We start from the raw sequence: 18,690 nt of genomic DNA on the forward strand, positions 1-18,690 counted from the left end.
TGATAACACAAATATCTTTCCTCAAGCTGCAGAGCGGTCAGGTTGAAGTCTTTCCACAGTTCTGTCAAACAGCGTGATTGCAGGAGTGATTAAGGTGTTCAAGCTTGGTAGAGGGTGTAAGCTGGCAGAAGTGTTGGAAATTTCCCGTGGTGTCAATATGCATCCGGATAAACACCCAGAGGTGGAAGTTGTTTTTCAAAAATTGAAGGGTTTGTAAAACGTGCTGTTCATATGTACTTTCAAAGAACACTTACTCCACCCCCTATACCCATGAGTTTCTTTGATTTTTCTTCTTTGTGGCACTCTGGTGGGAGGGTGTGTGGGGGAGTGTCCTGGAACTGAGCAGCTGAAGTAGTAAGCTGACAGTATGTCTAGAGATAACACACACACGAGAAACTTAGTAAACAAGAAGTAACTTTTCCTTTCTGCAGCACTAAGATTAAAATAGTGATTCTGTTAGCAATTTGAAATATTGGAGTAGATTTGATTAAGAGGGTGCCATTTTGTTACTTTCAAGTAATGTGAAATGCTACTTCAGTTAGTTTTGCACTTCAAAGTAGCTACACTTTCTAAGAGTGTGAACTTGCACCTGTCTTTCTGGTGATTCTCAGCTACCAGCTAGCACTTCTTTAAAAAAGAGCAGCCAATTAAAAAAACCCCATTGCGTGTCTGTTCCATTTAAAAGCATTTTTTTTCATTCTACTCATCACTTTCTTGTCTTTACTCTTTCAGATAATGCTATCCATAAGAGACATAGCAAAAATTCCCTTTGTCTTTATATTGACTTTCTTATGACTTTTTTTTTCTTGCACTGTGATGATAGATCAAAACAGAATAATATATACAGTCATTAGGGAGTTAAATAATAACTTCTGTTGTAATTGTCTTTGCAGAAGTCTATAGGCTTAATTTATTTAACAGCAATGGTAAGGCCTTAAATATTCTTTTGTTAATACAGAAGCCACTGAAGCTCACTTTACTAAAATAGCTTCATATTAATAATTTCTCATCTGTCAAGCCAACTGCATTATTTATTCATTTTGGTTTTAAAAATACGATACACCGAATGTTGAAAAAACAGTCATTGCTAAATAAAATTTTCAGAGCTATTCTGGAGTATTCCCCCCCAGCTAATCCCATGAGCATTTTAAAAATTCCTTGGTATGGTCTCCCACAGTTTGAGTACAGTAAAAGCTTGGTGTCTTTCAGGGGTGCGTGGGGTGGGGGGCTGGTAAGGAATGAGTGGTAAGATTAAGGAAATGTGTTTTGATTTCTGCCCTGCTGCTTTGAAATGTGCCTGTATACTTCATGTGTTTGGTCCTTTAAAAGCATCTGCTTGATGGAAACACTTGAATGAACTCAGTTATTGTTGAAGGTGGAGCAGGAGGCTTGTCACATCACTGCAATAATGAAGAATTCCTTTATTGTGTGTATTTGCACACTAAGCTTCAGCTATGATTTGCTGGTCTGTAACAGATAAACCTCCTAGCCCTTTGTTTGCCCTTTGGCATGCTCTGTGCATTTAAGCACTTTGGTAGTGGGATGTCAGTGAACAGTTTGCCCTTGTGGAGCACGTAGGCATCATGTTGTATATATTGTGGATAGTGGAGGTATTGAAAAACAAATAGCAAAGCTGTCAACAAATAGCAGTTAGTAGAGAGTGTTGTCAGTTGTCTTTCAGATGTGATTTTAAGTGTTGCTTCTCAGCTCTGTTTTTAGCTAATGTCTTGCTGCTCTGAAAAGGAGAAGCAGCATGAGCACAGCCAGGTGCTACACTAGTCTTGTCTCGAAAACTAACATCAGATATCAGTGGTTATAGATCACACAGAGTCAAGACTTAATAAACATAAGAGTCTACAAACCTTTTAAGCATTAAAATATTTCAAGCTGTCCAGTCAGCAAGACGGGTAAGTAAGAGAACAGTCATTCTGTACTGTGATAGTATTTAGATTGGGGAATTAGGCAGTTAAAACTTCCCCTTTTCTATGCAACAAAATAGTGTTGAAAGACTACTGAACTGTTTGTTAACACACAGGCAAAAACTGGTGGTTAGACAGAGGATGATGAAAAAACTACTAAAAATGAATCCTACATTCCTTTGGAGCTGGCAGTGTAGAGCGGGAGAAATACTTCTTTTAAAAGTGTATCACTTGTTAAGAACGGCATGGTGTACTATCAAATGATTGTCTTGGCTAAGTGGTTATGAAAAGGAAGGAAGCATCTGCTTTAAATGTGGTGACTAATTGGTAGTCGTTTTTACTTTTTGTGGTCTTAATGTTCTTTCCTGGGCTCATTGCAAGGGGATTGGACTAGATGACCTTTAAAAGTCCCTTCCAACCCAAACTTTTCTACGATTCTGATTCCTTCCTTAGCTGGTGTATATTCTACTTTTGATAAAAATAACTAATACATTTCTTTTCAGTGTTCATTATAAATTACTGAGAATGTTTTGCTGTTGATGTTTTTTTAAAAATGATCTGTAGAATTGCAGATATAGGCATAGCTGAATGAGTCTCAGCTGTGCTTGCTTTTGAAAGCTGCATTTCACTGTGTGCTTTTTTTTAACAAGATCATGTAATCATTGTGGTGTTAATATTCATTTAATATTAGAGAATGTAGCAGAGTTGAGTAGTACTGATTTTACATGTCTAGGCTTTAGAAAGCTATTAATAATTAATTTTTCAAATATGTATGAGTTTGCATGTTGGGAAAAAAAGGATGAGCACTTTGAAAATCATAGGTTTTGAGCTGCCTTGGCAGGAGAAACAAAAATCCTCCAAGCTGTTTCAAAGTAAGTGCTTGTTAACAGGTGCTTGTTAAAAGTAATGGAAGTGATATCCTAAAACTTCCTGAGCTACCACAGAGAAGAGCCCGTCAGAGCACCGTTGTATGTGTTCTGCCATCCAGCGGTGTAAAAGGAAACTGAACAGAAGTCACACTGATAATAATTACCTATCCTGATATTCAAATTTACCAGAATAGATGCCAGGTAAAGGAAATGCATTCAAAGGTTACGCTGCACGGGTTGAGGTGTTGGGAAGAAAGTATGAAGTGTAAAACTTCTCAGGAAATTATGAAGGGCAGTCAGGTGGTTTTTTCTGAGTTTCCTTTTCAATATTCCAGCTACTGCTGGTTGCAGAGAATGAGAGTTACCGTGGTGCATATGATTGCAATAAAAGAAAATCTTTTGTTCTCCATTAATGGCGAAGAGAGATTTAATTTAAAGGAGTGTTTTCGGGAGGAATAACTTAATTTGAGGTCCTAAATATTTCACAGATTTTGTGAGTGAGAGGTTGACCAAGTTTTTCCCTTTAAATGGGTTTGTTTAGCTACTGCTGTATTTTTATCTTCTCCCTGTGATAGTAATTTTTTTGTTGACTGGGAGGGATAGTAAACAGATAAAATGGTTATGCTGTGGGGAGTTGAAAACAAGAGTGAGAGATTCAGTTTAATTATACTTTTAACAATCTGTTTCTAATTTTGTTTCCTCTAGCTTTTTAGATGTTTTAATTAAAGTCAGGAACAGACACAATGATGTGGTTCCAACCATGGCGCAAGGGGTGATTGAATACAAGGAAAAATATGGCTTTGATCCATTTGTTAGCAGTAACATCCAGTATTTTCTAGATAGATTCTACACCAACCGCATCTCTTTCCGTATGCTTATTAACCAACACAGTAAGTAATTGCTTTTTTCATCTTGGAGAACTCATTAGTTATTGCTTGTAAACCTTGAAGCCATAGCTTTGTTTTGGTTTTTTTTCATACTCATGACTAACTCTTAATATTCTGTGCTAATTATGGTAAAAAATATACTGACAACTGGTTAATTTAGTACTTCGCAGTTATCAGAAATTAATCCAAAACACCAGTAGGCTTTCTTCTAGAATTGTCAGGCTGTCACTTTTTAATCTTGTTGGTAGAGACAGCTTGCACAGTGATACGTGAAGTATTTTTAGATAGTAGCAGAGTAGCTGTATCTTTCTGCTCACAAGTCTCTCAACATAGTTGGTAGAGCTGACATTTACTTCATAATGAAATGCAAGGATGCCATAAATTTTGAAGAGGTTATGCACTATATGTATTTTTATTGTTGTTTTTTCAGCAAATTATCTAGACTTTCTTGCCTTCTCAAGAGGTTGAGTATTTCTAACTTAAGTTTTAAATTATATCCCTTGTCTCCCTCTACTTCCTATTCACTATTTATGAATAAATGCTAGAATTAGTCATCCTTTGTCATTAGGTTCTGTTTCATTTGTTGTTACTAGTAAACTTCCTTTTTTATATTCATATTACAGAGTGAAAGGAGTTACTTGCACAACTCCTATTAACCAGTATGTGCAGCCATGCAGAAAGTGATCTGTATAAAGTTAAGGACAATCTTGTGATCTCTTTTAGTGTATCTTGTACCTTTTAGCTCTATAGCTTCATTCTCTGCCCAATATTCTGCTTTCATGAGCTCTTGGAAATTGTAGTACATTACAGATAACACGGATGCTAGAGTACTGTAGTGTAAGGTATTTTACTACAAATTGTGAGTCTTTCCAGTAACCTTTTATGTGACTGGCAAATGCCTTGCTGTCTGTGTACAAATAACTTCCATGTGGCAAAGCACACAAATGAGATAAATGTGCAGCTTATTCTTTACACGCATCTGGACAGACAAATGACAGACATAAAACCAAGTTAAGTTAAAAGGCTCTTACAGAAGAGTTCTAGCAATAAGTAAAAACATTGTCCTAATAGAATTATTGGGCCAAGTGTTAGCATAATTTGCACTAGTTCTAAAATATTAAGCTTATTTCATTGAAGTGAAATGGCTTTTCCTATGGACACTCTTATTTAACTGGTTGAAACTTAAAACCACTTATAGATGCTTAATGCTTAATTAACCTTGTACAATTTCACTATGCTAAGCAATGTTAGTGATTCATCCATGATGGCAAATATTAATCTTGAAGCACTGATGAAAAGGACAATTGGAAAGCAGAATGCAGAAACAGGTTTTTATGTAGTTTGCATTTGTTTCACATGTTATTGACAGACTGTTTCTTACAGTGCAGTTCTTCAAGGTGCAGTGTGCCAGTGTATTAGCTCATCATGACCGGAATAGGAAAAGCTTTCAGATCTTGTCTTGCTCACCTCATACTGCATCTGTTTCATATCAGAGCTGACTAACTTGCTAAAATAGCAGAAAATCACTTCTGCAAAAAAGTGTAAAACCTTTCTTCTACTTTGAGAGCTAAACTCTCGGGGAAGGATCTGGTGAGTGCCAGACCCTTGTGCAAAGGAGGGAGTGGGGAGCGTACTGCTGAGAGTCAGGGAGAAAGCTGAGTGAGTGAGACCACTGCCAGCTGTGAAAGTGCAGCTTAGGTGAGTGTAAAAGGCTTTTAATGCTTGTCTTACAGTTCCTCAGTCCTTTTTACTATAACATTTTCATTGTTGTGAGTGCTGCTGTTCTAACGTTAATGGTATGAATGAAACATTTCAGTTTTACCTAATTTTTGATAGTCCACTTTGAAATGTAAGTTTTCACCTTAACCCTCTCACACCGCTATTTCTGTATTAACTAGTCTTAGCTATTAAAAATGAAAAAGGAAAGGAAATAAAAAGAGGAGGGAGGCAAATAGTCTCCCTAAACAAGGGTTCTGGCAATTTGCTAAAGTATCTTTTTACAAAATGGTGTGCTATCCAGTAAATTTCAGATACCATCAGATTTAAACTTTCTGGGCTGCCTCAAGTGTGCTAGGCAGCTTACTGCCATTTCTTTTTCCTTTTAGCACTTCTTTTTGGCGGAGATATTAATCCTGCTCATCCCAAACATATTGGAAGTATTGATCCTAATTGTAATGTGGCAGAGGTGGCTAAAGGAAAGATGAAGTTAATATTTTTGATTTTAAAAAAACCCACAACTTGGAATATGCATAAATATGTTATTGAGATACAAAAGGCTGAAGGCGATATAAATTTGTTTAATAAAATTAAAAAAAGAAGAAATGGAAGTTCTGCAGTTGCTCACAATAAAGCCATGGGCTTATTGAGACTTTCTAATGTCTTCATTATTGAGAATGGAGAACCCTTTGGTATGTTAACAGAACTAAGAAAACAAATGAATTTTTTAATAACTTTCATCTGTCCTTTTAAGTACCAGATTAAGTATCTAAGTGTTTTGTTAAACTTCAGACATTTTCTTCCCTAAAATACTTAGAAGCAGGTTCTCATGTACTGCTTTTTTATCTGATGCTGGTACTAAAGAAAATAGAGAGTAAGTGAAATTTATCTGATACTAAAGAAAATAGAGAGTAAGTGAAATTTTGCAATTTGTTTAGTTAGGCCTTTCAGTAAAATGTCCTCAGGTGTACAGATATTCCAATGAAACTCCCCATTACTATGTGCATCTGATTATATCGCAGCCTGTTCTTTCTTATACAGAAGACATGTATGTGATGGTTGTACCTGAATGATCCGGCACAGTCACATTAGAAATCCTGTTTGCTTAATAAATCCTGTTTGCTTAATGTTGTGAATGTTCCTGTGCTTTCAGAATGTTAGTAAGTAGGCATGAGGCAATGCTGTCTGCTTCAAGAACTTGTTTATTGAAGGTTCACACTCTGGGTGTATCTATTTACAAAGACAGGTCTTGCTGTAGGTGTGAATTCTACCCTCTATCCTTCACTGCTGTTTGTGTAGCTGCAAGAGGGGAAGAATGTGTTTATCCCCTTTGCTTTCTTTCAGCCTTTGGTGAAATAAGAGGGAAACCTTTCTTATGTCAGACTTTGACCTGCATGATAGCTTGCTTTGTAATGTAGATACTTTTTATGTTATGAAGGCTTCTTGGCTTCTAGCTCTTTTGGCTCTAAGGTGGCCTTCTTCCAGCAGCTTGCTTTTCTTTTGATTGATCTTACTCCACTTTGACCTCAGCATTGTATATGTTGTGTTGTTTATTTAGATATTCCTTCTAATAGCAATGTTTGAATCTATTTTGATCATCAAATTCATAGTTGCTACCTTGAACAGAGCAGTGCATAGTGTCAGAAGGTGCTCAGTCCAGTTTTCAAGCCAGTAGTTAAAGTAGCTCTTCCACATCTGAAGAAATAATCACTAACAAAACAGGGCATCATAAACAGTATCCAGTGTTGTCTTTCAAAGAAATGAAATGTCCTTAAAGACAGAGCCTGTCTAGAGTCAAGGTGATAGAGGCCATTTCCTTGTAGAATTGGTGGAGGGGTTAACTTACATTCTGTATACTGTGCTAGCTCCAGAATGTTCTGGTTCACAGGCGGCATTCTGAGCAATTTGTCAGAGATAAGATGTTGATTTTGGCACTGTATGTGGCAGCTACAAGCTCTGTATGCCCTCCAAACATTGAAGAAATGATTTAAACAGTCAGTTCTTACTTCAAGCAGCTCCACCAAGTGTTGTGTCTGTAACTGCCTGAAGTGGGTCTCTCTATCCCACTGACTGTCCTACAATAAGATTTTTGAGCTGACAGCAAATCCAGGCTTGTTCCTGGAGCCGGGATTTTAGATTTACTGGTAGATCCTTCACTCTTGTTGCTACTTACCTCCAGCCACAATGAGTGCTTTGAACTTTGCAGTCTCTTTTACAGTCTTAGGACTTTGCCAAAGAGTTGGCTTTTAGAAGAAGGTGAAATGTAAGACTGCACTCAGACTCTGACACAGTTTTGCTCGGGGCTGGGTATTTTACTGGGTCATGAAGTGATAGTGCCTTCCTGTTCATCTCAAGGGTGTTAGGGTGGCTACTTCTTGAAAATGGATGAGAGTTCTACATTAGATTTAGGGAGGCTAAATGGATTTATTCAGACCCTCTTTGTTCTCTCGAGGTTTGCATAGTGGCTGTGTCTGCTCCACATCCGTGTATTAAGGGCTTTTGGTTTATTCCCACACAGTTGCTGATTCGCTTTTCAGAGACCTTGAAGTCTTTCTCTGCAATAAGAATCCAACTCCTGTCCCCTGGATCCATATCTAATTTTCATTTCTATGATGTTGAAGCTCTTTGAAATGTGTTAATGTATTCCTTTCTCCATGTAGATGGCCTTATGGTCATATTAGCTACATTGCTATCTTCAGCTTTTGATGACTGAGTCAAGATTGTGGCTGTGCTTCTTATGTCCCTTTTTTCTAAAGCACAGGATTACTCCCAAGGCCATTAGAAGTTCCGAGATGATCTTAGAATATCATGTAAGTGTAGGTATTCCTGCATCTTTTTCCTAAATTGTGCACATCCCAGGCTGAGGTTCTCTGTACAGCTTGGATATTAAATGGGATTTTGATCTTTTTACTAGGGCACGTATTATTGTGTTAATGTCAGAACCCTTTTAGAAAGACTTCGGAGCTGACCATCTTGACACACAAGGTTCCTACTGGATAGCTGATTTTGTGAGACATTCCCAGGACTTGATCAAGAACATTTCCAGTGTTGATTAGCTCCATTTTACTAGACCTCAAGCAGCATTTGTGTCAGCCTTGTGTGATATGTCCAGCCCTGCAGATGTCAGAACAACCGATATAATTTTTTTTCAGATAACAGGCACATATAGATTATTTCTGTAGACATCTTAAAGGAGGACAATTAAAGGTAACCAACCCTCTCTGGGGACTAGTGATTTTACTTTCTTTGTGTTTGTCACATAGCTCTGAGTCTTGGCAGTGACTGTTTTGTTTTGTAGTGTCACTTTGGACAGGAGGAAGAAGATACATGTAGGGCGAGGTCAAATGCAATTGTTACGGTATCTTAGCAAATTTCTGTCTGTCTGCAGAACTGCCTATCTGTTTATGTGCTTGCTCTTAGCTCACACTTATTACACGGAAGCCACTTTCGTTAAGGTAGCTTAAGAAATATAGTTAGAACACCTTTGAGTTTGTGGTTTCTCTTTAAGCTAACACTTGCTGCTTGTTTCTAAAACATTTTTGCAAATTCGGTACCAGTGAATATTCAGAACCACTAAGAAAAAAATCTTTCAAACAAAAGATGACTTAAACTTTCTTGCTGTACTTTGACAATACATAAAGCCTGATTTGGATTATGGGGAGGCTTTTTTTATTTTGGCTCAGTAGGAGAGAATGAAGAATCTTAAAGATTCCAGCTTTCCCCCCAAAAGACCTTGAAAATCAAGTATTGTAAACAGTGTTGTGTTTGGAAAAACTGATTTAATAGTTGCAATGTCATCCTCTTTTATTTGAGATGGAAAGAACAAGCATTAAATTGTGATCGGGACGTGACAAATAAGTAGATATTACGGTCAGCCTAAGATTATACCCTTCTGGTTTTCAAGCCCTGAACAAAGACGAAAAATAGCTTGTCTCTAGTAATCTGCTTTTGTTTGTAGAGCTTTAAATAGAATTTGCCCTTTCTTGCCAAATGGGCTGTAAGCATACAGAGAAAAAGGAATTAGAATGGATACCAGTTTCACACTTGTAAACTAGTTAGTAAAATGAGCGTTCGGCTTGTAGTCTTTCACATACAGAATGAACTTTGCTAGTTGTCTCTAGATGATGTTGATAAATCAGTGTTCTATTCTGGTTTTTTGTAGATGCTTATGAAACAGCTAAGATGTTATGTGAACAGTACTATCTGGTGGCACCTGATCTGGAAGTTGAAGAATTCAATGGTAATTGTGAAATTAATTTGTGATGTATGTAAGAAAAAACATTTCTGATATCTGTGATTTCTAGTTTTGGTAATGAATTGTAAGTTATAATTTGAACGCTGCAGTCCTGTATGCAGAGTTACTTTTCTTCTTCTAATGTGTCTACATGGGCACCTGAATTATAGTTTATTATTGTGACATGTTTGTTTACTTCTTGATGCTGAATGCAGAGTGCTAGCTGCTGAATTCGCTATCACTTTAAGGAAAATAAAGTGGTCAAGAATCCTCATAACTGGGAAGGAAACACGCCTGCCTTCTAACTAACCTTTTAATAGAGCTGAAATCTGTTTCATTTTGAAGTATGCTTGTAAATTCCACTATCAGTCCCTGCACCAGTGGTGAGCTCTTCTGTGTAAGATGGCAAAATCGGAAACTTTTTTTACATAGTCTATGCTTTAAGTCCTAGCATAAACTTCGCACATGAAAATCTGTTTCAAGTTGATTGCAAAGATGAAAATTGGATGCTACGAAACTGATGAGACAGTCGTTGTCAGTGTATTGACTGATTTTTGTTCATCATTTCTGTTGACAGAAGGTAGATTATTTTTTTAAGTTAAAATAAATTGTCTTGAGTGATCGTCTCACCGATTTTGGACAGCTGTCCAAACATAAGACTAAGATGTTTCCAAACTTCAGCAGAAGAATTGCAAAAGTCTCAGAAATGGGTAACGCTTAAAATGGAGAGTGATATATGGGAACATATGTTGCTCAAAGTACTGTTTAATATTGTAGAAATCCTTCTTTACACAAAGTGATATTGTCAACACTGATGCATTACTACCAGCCCCCTCTCCCAAAATCAAAGGACCCAACCTTTCCCCCCTCCAAAACAGTGATTTTAGAGCTAAAAGTACTGAGTGCTACAGCAGAGGAATCAATGCAAAATTCATTTGAAGGCCTAAGTAAAAAAGATCCAACAGTAGTGAAAACAAGTTGCTGGATCTCATAAAAAAAGTGAGGAAAGAATTACTTGTTTCCTTTAAACTAGCTTATTATCAACGTGAGGAAAGTGACTTTGCAAATTACCTCACGAGCAACAATAACATGGTTTCTACATGTACTCTGTGCCTCAAATGAGTACGAATCAGTCTGCCTTGGTTTTGGGGATGCATAAGAGAATTGGAGTATGGACTCTGACAAAATTAACATAATGAAACAGCAAGTTGCCTTGCAACTAATTATGCAGAGCATTGCTTTGGTCTTCTCCTTTTCCTAGGAGTTTTCACTACTGTGTCTCTTAAAGTAATAACTGGTATTATTATCAGCCCTCAGTGCCAAAAAGTTGACTCCAGTCATGTTCTGTGTGCATGTTTGTATCTTTCTGCAGTTTATGAAGCAGGCATTTAGAGACTTTTCTTCAATCTGAACTGCTGCTGAGTCGTACAGGCTGTGACTGCATAATTTAATGCCAGTAGATATTTGAATGTTCAGGGATGACTGCATCTTCAGCACCAAAACTGTCCTGGAATGTATTAAATGCAGCTGTGTAATTTCCTGCCAAATCAATTAGCACTCTAGCACTCAGAGCTGTGCCAAGCCATACACCTCTGCCGAAACACTAACAACAGGACAACAGTGGACAAACAATTCAGTTATGATTTGGAATAAGAAAACTGTGATATTGTTTGAAATATATTTTGAAATTTTTTATTAATACTTTACATTTTATATGTTTTAATTAAGGGAAAATATGTAGTTGTTTTTAGAATATTTAAACAGTGACTTTTTTTTCGTTTAAGAATCTTTTTGTGCAGCAAATATTATGCTTAAATACTGTGTGTTAAGAAAAAGAAAGTTTCCCACTTAAGTAGGAAAGTTCTCTTAGTTAACGTACATTGTCAGTACGAAACCAACCACTGCTTAGTTGAAGTTTCATATCTAAACAAAGTCTGTTGACATAGATGTCTGAAAATCATCATTAGAATGTGTTATTTCAGCTGATAGCAGTAACTGAAATTTATGTTTTTATTTCATGGAGCTAATCTTGCACTTGGAAAATTAGAACATGCTTACATACTTGTCTTTGCCTACAGTTTCACGTTATTCCTGTAAATAGAAATGCTACGAAATACTGTTTTGAAAAAAAATAATGTCTTTATTTTTATTTTTTTAGCTAAAGCTCCAAACAAGCCTATTCAAGTAGTCTATGTACCTTCTCATTTGTTTCATATGTTATTTGAATTATTCAAGGTAGGTTGCACTTGTTAATATTTGGAAGGGTTTTGTGAACTTACATTACTGTTGAAACTGAGATTCTTTTCAGTTACAGCTCTTAATGTTCTTTCAGTTTTCCTTTCTTAAGGTTATTCTTAAACAAGTGGAGAGGGTTTGAAACTGTTAAAAGCTAGGCTTACAGCCCCCTCTTATGCCCTTGTGTACTTAAAAAAAATTTCTGTGTTTTCCCACTTCTCCTTTTGTGCTTTTGCAGCTGATTAACTTAAAACACTCATGATAGTCTATTTTTGCAATGATGATATATTCATTACCTTGCAATTTTCATAAGCTTGCTTCTTCATTGCATATTTCAGGACTGGTTAGGATCAGTGTCTTGTTTATTGTGAAAGCAGGCCATATGTCTTTGAATAGTGTAAATTACATGCTTTGTTTTGGTTTTATTTGTGTTTTCTGAATAATTGGAACAACAGTGAAAATGGAACATGTGAGAGCTATTTATGCTTTCGAGTAAGATAGGTGGTCTCTAGGTGGTGCAATTGAACATCAGAAATTCAGGGGAAAAAATGCAGTTGGTCAGAGAGAAACATTTCCTAAATAATGGTATTTTGGGTTTGATTTCTGACATTTGTCAAGTATATTCATTTAAATCTTACCCTATTTTGTCATTTGTAACACTAGTTGTAGGGCAAAACAGGTGAGAATTTGTACACTACTTGTAGGTATGTTTTGGTACAAGTCATGAAAGAGTATGAAACCAGTAAGTTGTAGCTGTAAGTAATGGTAATCTGTGACAGACTGGCAATGGAAACTCTGTTAATAGATATGATAAAGTCAGATTCATAGATGGTAACTTAACAATTGTGTGACCCAGGCTGAGAAAATCAAAGCTTGTTCTCTGTGGTGAACATCGCTATTGGTGTTCTGCAAGGTGGAGGTGAAGGGTGTTGTCATCCCTTATATATAATTACTTGATTTCACACAGGAAAAAAGAAAATTCTTGCTTTATGTTCTCTGACTCTATATCAAATAGATAAAAGTATGTATAATGGAGTTCTGATATAAAAGTTTAACTGAACAATTCATTGACTTGAAAGCACTTCTTGAATTTGTTTTAAATACGACCTTTTCTGTCTTGTATACAAATGTAGGACAAAGTATCTAGATTCAACAAAATAAATGCAGGTTCTAAGTTGTCACAAAAGGCATATATGGTAAAGTTAGAACCAAAGACACTGTTTTTTCTTTTATCTTCAGAATTCAATGAGAGCTACAGTGGAGTTGCATGAAGGCAAGAGAGAAGGCTATCCATCGATCAAAACCTTAGTCACTTTGGGGAAAGAAGATCTATCTATTAAGGTAAATGCCTAAAAATAATTTGCAGCTTACAAACCTGCTAGGTTTATAGCAGTATGACTTGTAATTTGAAAAGGCAAATTAATTACTGTATCACTTCTGACACTTGCTTCATATTCATTAGAATAGAATATTTTCAGTTGGAAGGGACCTACAAGGATCATCGAGTCCAACTGCCTGAGCACTTTGGGGCTGACCAAAAGTGCAAGCATGTTATTAAGGGCATTGTCCAAATGCCTCTTAACCACTGACAGGCATGGGGCATTGACCACCTCTCTAGGAAGGCTGTTCCAGGGTTTGGCCACCCTCTTGGTAAAGAAATGCTTCCTAATGTCCAGTCGAAACCTGCCCTGACTGATGCAGCTTTGAACCGTTCCCACGCGTCCTGTCACTGGATCCCAGGGAGAAGAGATCAGCACCTCCCTCTCCACTTCCCCTCCTCAGGAAGCTGTAGAGAGCAGTGAGGTCACCCCTCAGCCTCCTTTTCTCCAAACCAGACAAACCCAAAGTCCTTAGCCTCTCCTTTAATATTTCTAAAGTCATTTAGATAATGCTGCTTGAGTTTTGCAGGTTTTTTTCAGAACATATTGTTTAAAACTCTTAACTTTTCATTCCTTAGATAAGTGATCAAGGTGGAGGGGTACCATTAAGAAAAATAGACAGATTGTTTAACTACATGTACTCAACAGCACCCAGGCCTAGTTTGGAGCCCTCGAGAGCTGTGCCTTTGGTAAGCAATTGCAGTATGTATTTAAATGTCCCTTTGCACTACTCTGGTTGTACGTTTCCCTTCACTGCAATCTACTGGATCAGGTTTTCCATTGAAGAAACTATTTATCATTAGCATTTCTATGCAGGTAAAACATATCAGGAGAAAATGGGTTCTGTTATCATCACGTAGTCTTTGGAATAGAAAATTGCGTTTCTTTGTCTTGACATTATATTCTTGGAAACAAGCGTGTCTGCATAAGTACAATATTTTCACAGGTTAATGGACAGGATTTTTAGTGCTGTATTACTGAGAAGGTGGATAACCTAATGAGCTCCTCTTTGGTGTATAAATTACTGTCTATCTAAGTTTCCTCTAATAAACGTATTGAAAAGGTGAGCCACACTGTCAGAATTATAGCACTTGAGAAACACCTCCTGGTAATGCACAAGCTTATATTGAACTTTGAAAATTATTTTAATGTAAGTTATGAATGGTAAAAACACATTTAAAAAAAAATAAATTCTCAAACCTGCACATGATATGAACACTTTTGTTATATTCCCCTATTCTATGCAGGGAATTATTTCAGTGTTGAATGCGTAGATTCTAGATTCAAGCATGATTTTTTAAATTATTATTAAAATTAAATTATTATTTCTAAATTATTTTATTAAATTACATATTGGCTCATTGTGATAAAAATGATATAGCTACTGTTACATTTGCCTGGCTTTCAATAAGTGGATTAATACTGATAGTGTATTCTTGCCTCTTCTTGTCTTTGTTCTCTGTTGCTTCTGATGCAATCCTTTATCTTCAAGCATGTCGAGAAAAAGTTGATTCTTTGAGAAATTTCCTTTCCCTATTTGGGAACACTCGTCCAGCATGTTGTTAAGTGATTGGGTTTTGGTTTTTTTTTTCCTGCTGATACTTCTGTGCTTGAAGTGCCTTCAGGCAGCTAATAAAATGTGGCGCAGAGAGTATGTGACTAGTTCTGATATAAAATAATTAACAGTGAACTGAGGGTGAAACAAGTTCAGAGAGAATAAATTTCCTTTTAGATTTTTAGCAGAAAGTCTTTATGGTACTTAGTCCGCAGTTCATAACATTGTGACACCTAAGTGCATTGTTTTCAGCAGTGTTTGATGCCACTGTGGTAGCTGTGAAACCCATTTCTGTATCTGCATTGACTTGATATTAATCCTTCACAGCTCCTACCTCTACAACACATCTTAGTTATGTTTCAAACTTTTGCTTTTTCATAGAAAATCGTCTTGAATGGGATGAGTGATAGGGAATAGGCCTTAATTAAAATATAAACTTTTTTCTTTATGTCAAGAATGGTAGAATATTTCTTGATTCATAATCTGCCTTTGTTCTGTCTCACTTTTGATCAGCAATTTACTATAGCAGCCTACAAGGATTTCCTGAAACTTGTTCTCACTGTAAACTTACACCTTGATTACCAGTTGTATTCACGATTAAAATGTCTTTGTGGCTCTCTGATTGTAAAATGTGTTCATTTTAGGATTGACGCTATCTTTTTTTTTCCCATGCATCTTTAGCAATGCATTCCTGTGTTTATTTCCTCATCTTCAAGACCGCTTACTTTTGATTCTGTGGCATTTAGACTTAGTATTCTTCTACTGTACCCCATTTTCAGGCCTTGTTTTCCTCTTCAGTCTATATGTCACTGTAGTGAGACCTGCAAAGTATCCCCCCTTCTCTTGTGAACCTTTTGCCCTGTGAGTCTGACCGATGCCTGTACGTGACTGAATGTCGAGTTGTTAAGCTCTGTTATTTAAATGTGCGTGCAGAAAAAAAAAAGTTGAGAACTGGGAGTCTATGGCATATCTTTCCACTAAGAGGAAAAAGGACTTAGCAGTGAAGCTTGACATGTTATGTATTATGGCCCAGATCAGATAAAAACAATTATGCTATACTTTGTATGTCAGTCTAGAAATAAAAATCCTTCAGCAGAAAAGTTTGGCATAAATCCTCTTGAAAGTCCATACAGAAGGAGAGTTTCTTTATTGCTTAGTGCCAAAGACCAAACCACTTAAGAATTACGGTGGTCCAGAAGGTAGGTAGCTCTGTGCTTGTGTCATTCTTGACTTAGACAATATTCTAAACTAAATTGCAATGCAGTGTAAATAGACATATTTTTCTGTTCTAACACTCCCTCCCCTTGTTATATGATCTCCTGCCTAGTTTATGAAACACTCATGGACTTGGGGAGTGGAAGAGAGGGATCTTTTTGTTGATTGGTGAAAATTCTTTCCCAGTGTCATTGCAAATGTTGTTTAAAAAATGCTGAGAAACCTTGTTACCATGGCAGCTTTTGGATTCTAGCAGGTCTTGGGTTCATCTGTACTGCTATACACATAGTGGAAATGTCAGAAACACATGGTAATGTTTAATGATAATTAGGTTTTCTTAGAGAATTTAATGATTCTCTTTCTGGCAGCATTTGTTTATAGTGGGGAAAATGTGGCTTAAATTAGGTTTAATTAAACCTGTAGACACTAGTAACACAGAAATTTAATAATTTCCTATTTGTATAATGCATACTGTAATATTTAAGGAGAAACTGGCTCTAAAAAGCTTTCCCTTCTCAAGGCAGATGTGCCATCGACTATATTCTGTCCTCTAGGTCAAGCACAGACCTATGTAGTAATCACTTCTTGTTAATCGTCTTTGGCAAAATAGACCTTTTGCAAGGTCTTGCCTTAACAAGGTACTCGTCTGGGAACTGTTGTCTTCATATTTCTAAGTTATCTGTTTTGGAAAATACCCTGAAGACAATGTAGAGAAGAGACAGGAAATTTTTGGAAGAGGGCAGCATGAAACAATCACATGGGCTAGCGCAGAGCGTAAAAATATTCTCCTGGAAGGAGCAGGAGGCAAACAGAAGTTGGGCATGGGTTTTAAGGAGGTGTAATTCTGGAGAGGGGAAAGTATAATGTGTTTTCAGGCTTGCTTGATACTGCCCTTTACTTGAGCTGTTCCTGGGGGTACGTACTACATACGATTTGCCTGTCGGTTGCTGTGCTTTTTAATTTCTGTAATGTATTTATTGTCCGGTCTCCAGAAAAGATGCAAGTCAGCCTTTGGAATTTTTTTTAGTCCTTGCTAAGACAGTCAAGTAACTTCCATTTTTTTAGAGGTTAAGAAAGAAATGCATCTCGTTTCAAGACCAGATGTTTGGAAGTGATACATGTGTGTCTAATGGGAGTCTTTGAGAATTACATTTTTAAAGCATACTGTTTGAAAAAGTGCAGCTAAGCAACTGTTTTAACTGTGGAAAGGGACACTAATAACTATAAGCGGTGTGAGTAGAAAAGGGCATCTTTGGCATTTCTGTTTCTCATTTTGCTTAGAACAACTGAGTGAGCAACTCTACCAATTTAAGATGACTAAATTTAGACTTCTGTAAAAACAAGGCAAAGAGGTCAAAAGATACTGTAGAGATAGTAGATGACAGCAAGAGAACTTGTGATAGATACTGTAGTACAAAGTTCTTTAATGTTCACCCCTCCCTCAAGGGATTTCCTATAAAGTGATACCACATATTAGCTGTGCATAATGCTCACAAGTCCTCCTTCTTAGCCTTCTCTTTTTTGCATCACTTTGGGGCTTTGTTTTTAAGATGCAGGGCATGATTCTCAGTTATCTGTCAGGTTGCCTTTGTAGAAATATTATAGTGGAATGAGTTTATTGGTTTTCTGGTCTAATTCTTCTTGTAGTCCACCCTTACGGAAAAGTTGTATTACTCCATTGCCTGGTATATCCTTTTCAAATCCTTGTGTGTCTGGCTTCCTTTATTGCTCTGGATAGCCCTGAAAAATTCAGGGATGGGGGCGGGTGAATAATCAACCACTGTGATTCTCAGCACGTACCCCGTCATCTGAAAGAGTTGATGTGTAGACCAAAATCTTACTCCCTGGCTGCAGTGAGAGCGCCTTGGTTTTTTTATAACTTTTTCTGACAAGAGTGGGTTGGAAAAGGTGCCAAGTGTTGACCTTGTTGCAGCTATGGTTATGAATATTAGTGTTGTAAATTTAAAATCTAAAATTTGTACCTGTCAAGTCTATTATGCTTTGAAAATTGTGTGGTCTGTACAGGGTCTCAGTCCTCAGATCATTCAGTGCTGTGGAATCCTGATCTTGTGTTAGATGGGTAAACACCAGCGAGCATTATTTGCCTTGTGTTGCTTTGTATGTAGTCTTCTGCAGTAGTCTTCTGATCTCTATTGCAGTATGGCATCAGCAATCACTTAATAGTGTGACCTAGATGAAGTAAACAGAGTTGTCTCTGGCTTTCTTATGTAGTCTCCTAAGTGCAGAGACATTTGAGAATAATAATCCCAGGCATGGGGAGAAAAAACATGCTGTCAAAAATCTCATTTTTACCAAAGAAAGAATGGAATATTATAGCAATGGTAATCATAGTGAGGAAGCAGTAGAGAGTATCGGTTTGCTTTGATGACTGGAGGCAGCATGTACTGCCTACCTGCCTCTTTGAGAAAATGCAAAATGGACAAGGTAGTCCTAACAAAGGACTCTGATATTTTTCCCTTTTCTGTACTTAAACTAAGAATTTATGCCTAGGAGAAAAGGAGATTGCTCAAAAGGCTGAATACCAACTTATAGTGTAGGCTGAGTAATAAAGGAAAGCTTGAAAAGTAATTTGATGCAAATCTAATATTTAGGTATCTTCTGTTTTATAAATGATTGCAGTGATCTGTTGCATTTTTTTTTAACTTTTCACCATGTTTTTC

At 36.9% G+C, this 18,690-nt stretch overlaps 1 protein-coding gene across 1 annotated transcript in view; it reads left to right on the top strand.

Moving 5' to 3' along the window:
- Positions 1-18,690, top strand: part of PDK3 (pyruvate dehydrogenase kinase 3) — a 36,035-nt gene that overhangs the window by 14,390 nt on the left and 2,955 nt on the right. The window contains exons 3-8 of the mRNA XM_009276921.2: positions 3,494-3,678; positions 5,781-5,870; positions 9,554-9,631; positions 11,784-11,860; positions 13,100-13,201; positions 13,818-13,928. Coding sequence (XP_009275196.2) covers positions 3,494-3,678; positions 5,781-5,870; positions 9,554-9,631; positions 11,784-11,860; positions 13,100-13,201; positions 13,818-13,928 — 643 coding nt within the window. The remainder of the gene's footprint in view (positions 1-3,493; positions 3,679-5,780; positions 5,871-9,553; positions 9,632-11,783; positions 11,861-13,099; positions 13,202-13,817; positions 13,929-18,690) is intronic.

This window comes from Aptenodytes forsteri, unplaced genomic scaffold (assembly GCF_000699145.1).
Source record: "Aptenodytes forsteri isolate BGI_AS27 unplaced genomic scaffold, ASM69914v1 Scaffold273, whole genome shotgun sequence".
Lineage (NCBI taxonomy): Eukaryota > Metazoa > Chordata > Aves > Sphenisciformes > Spheniscidae > Aptenodytes > Aptenodytes forsteri.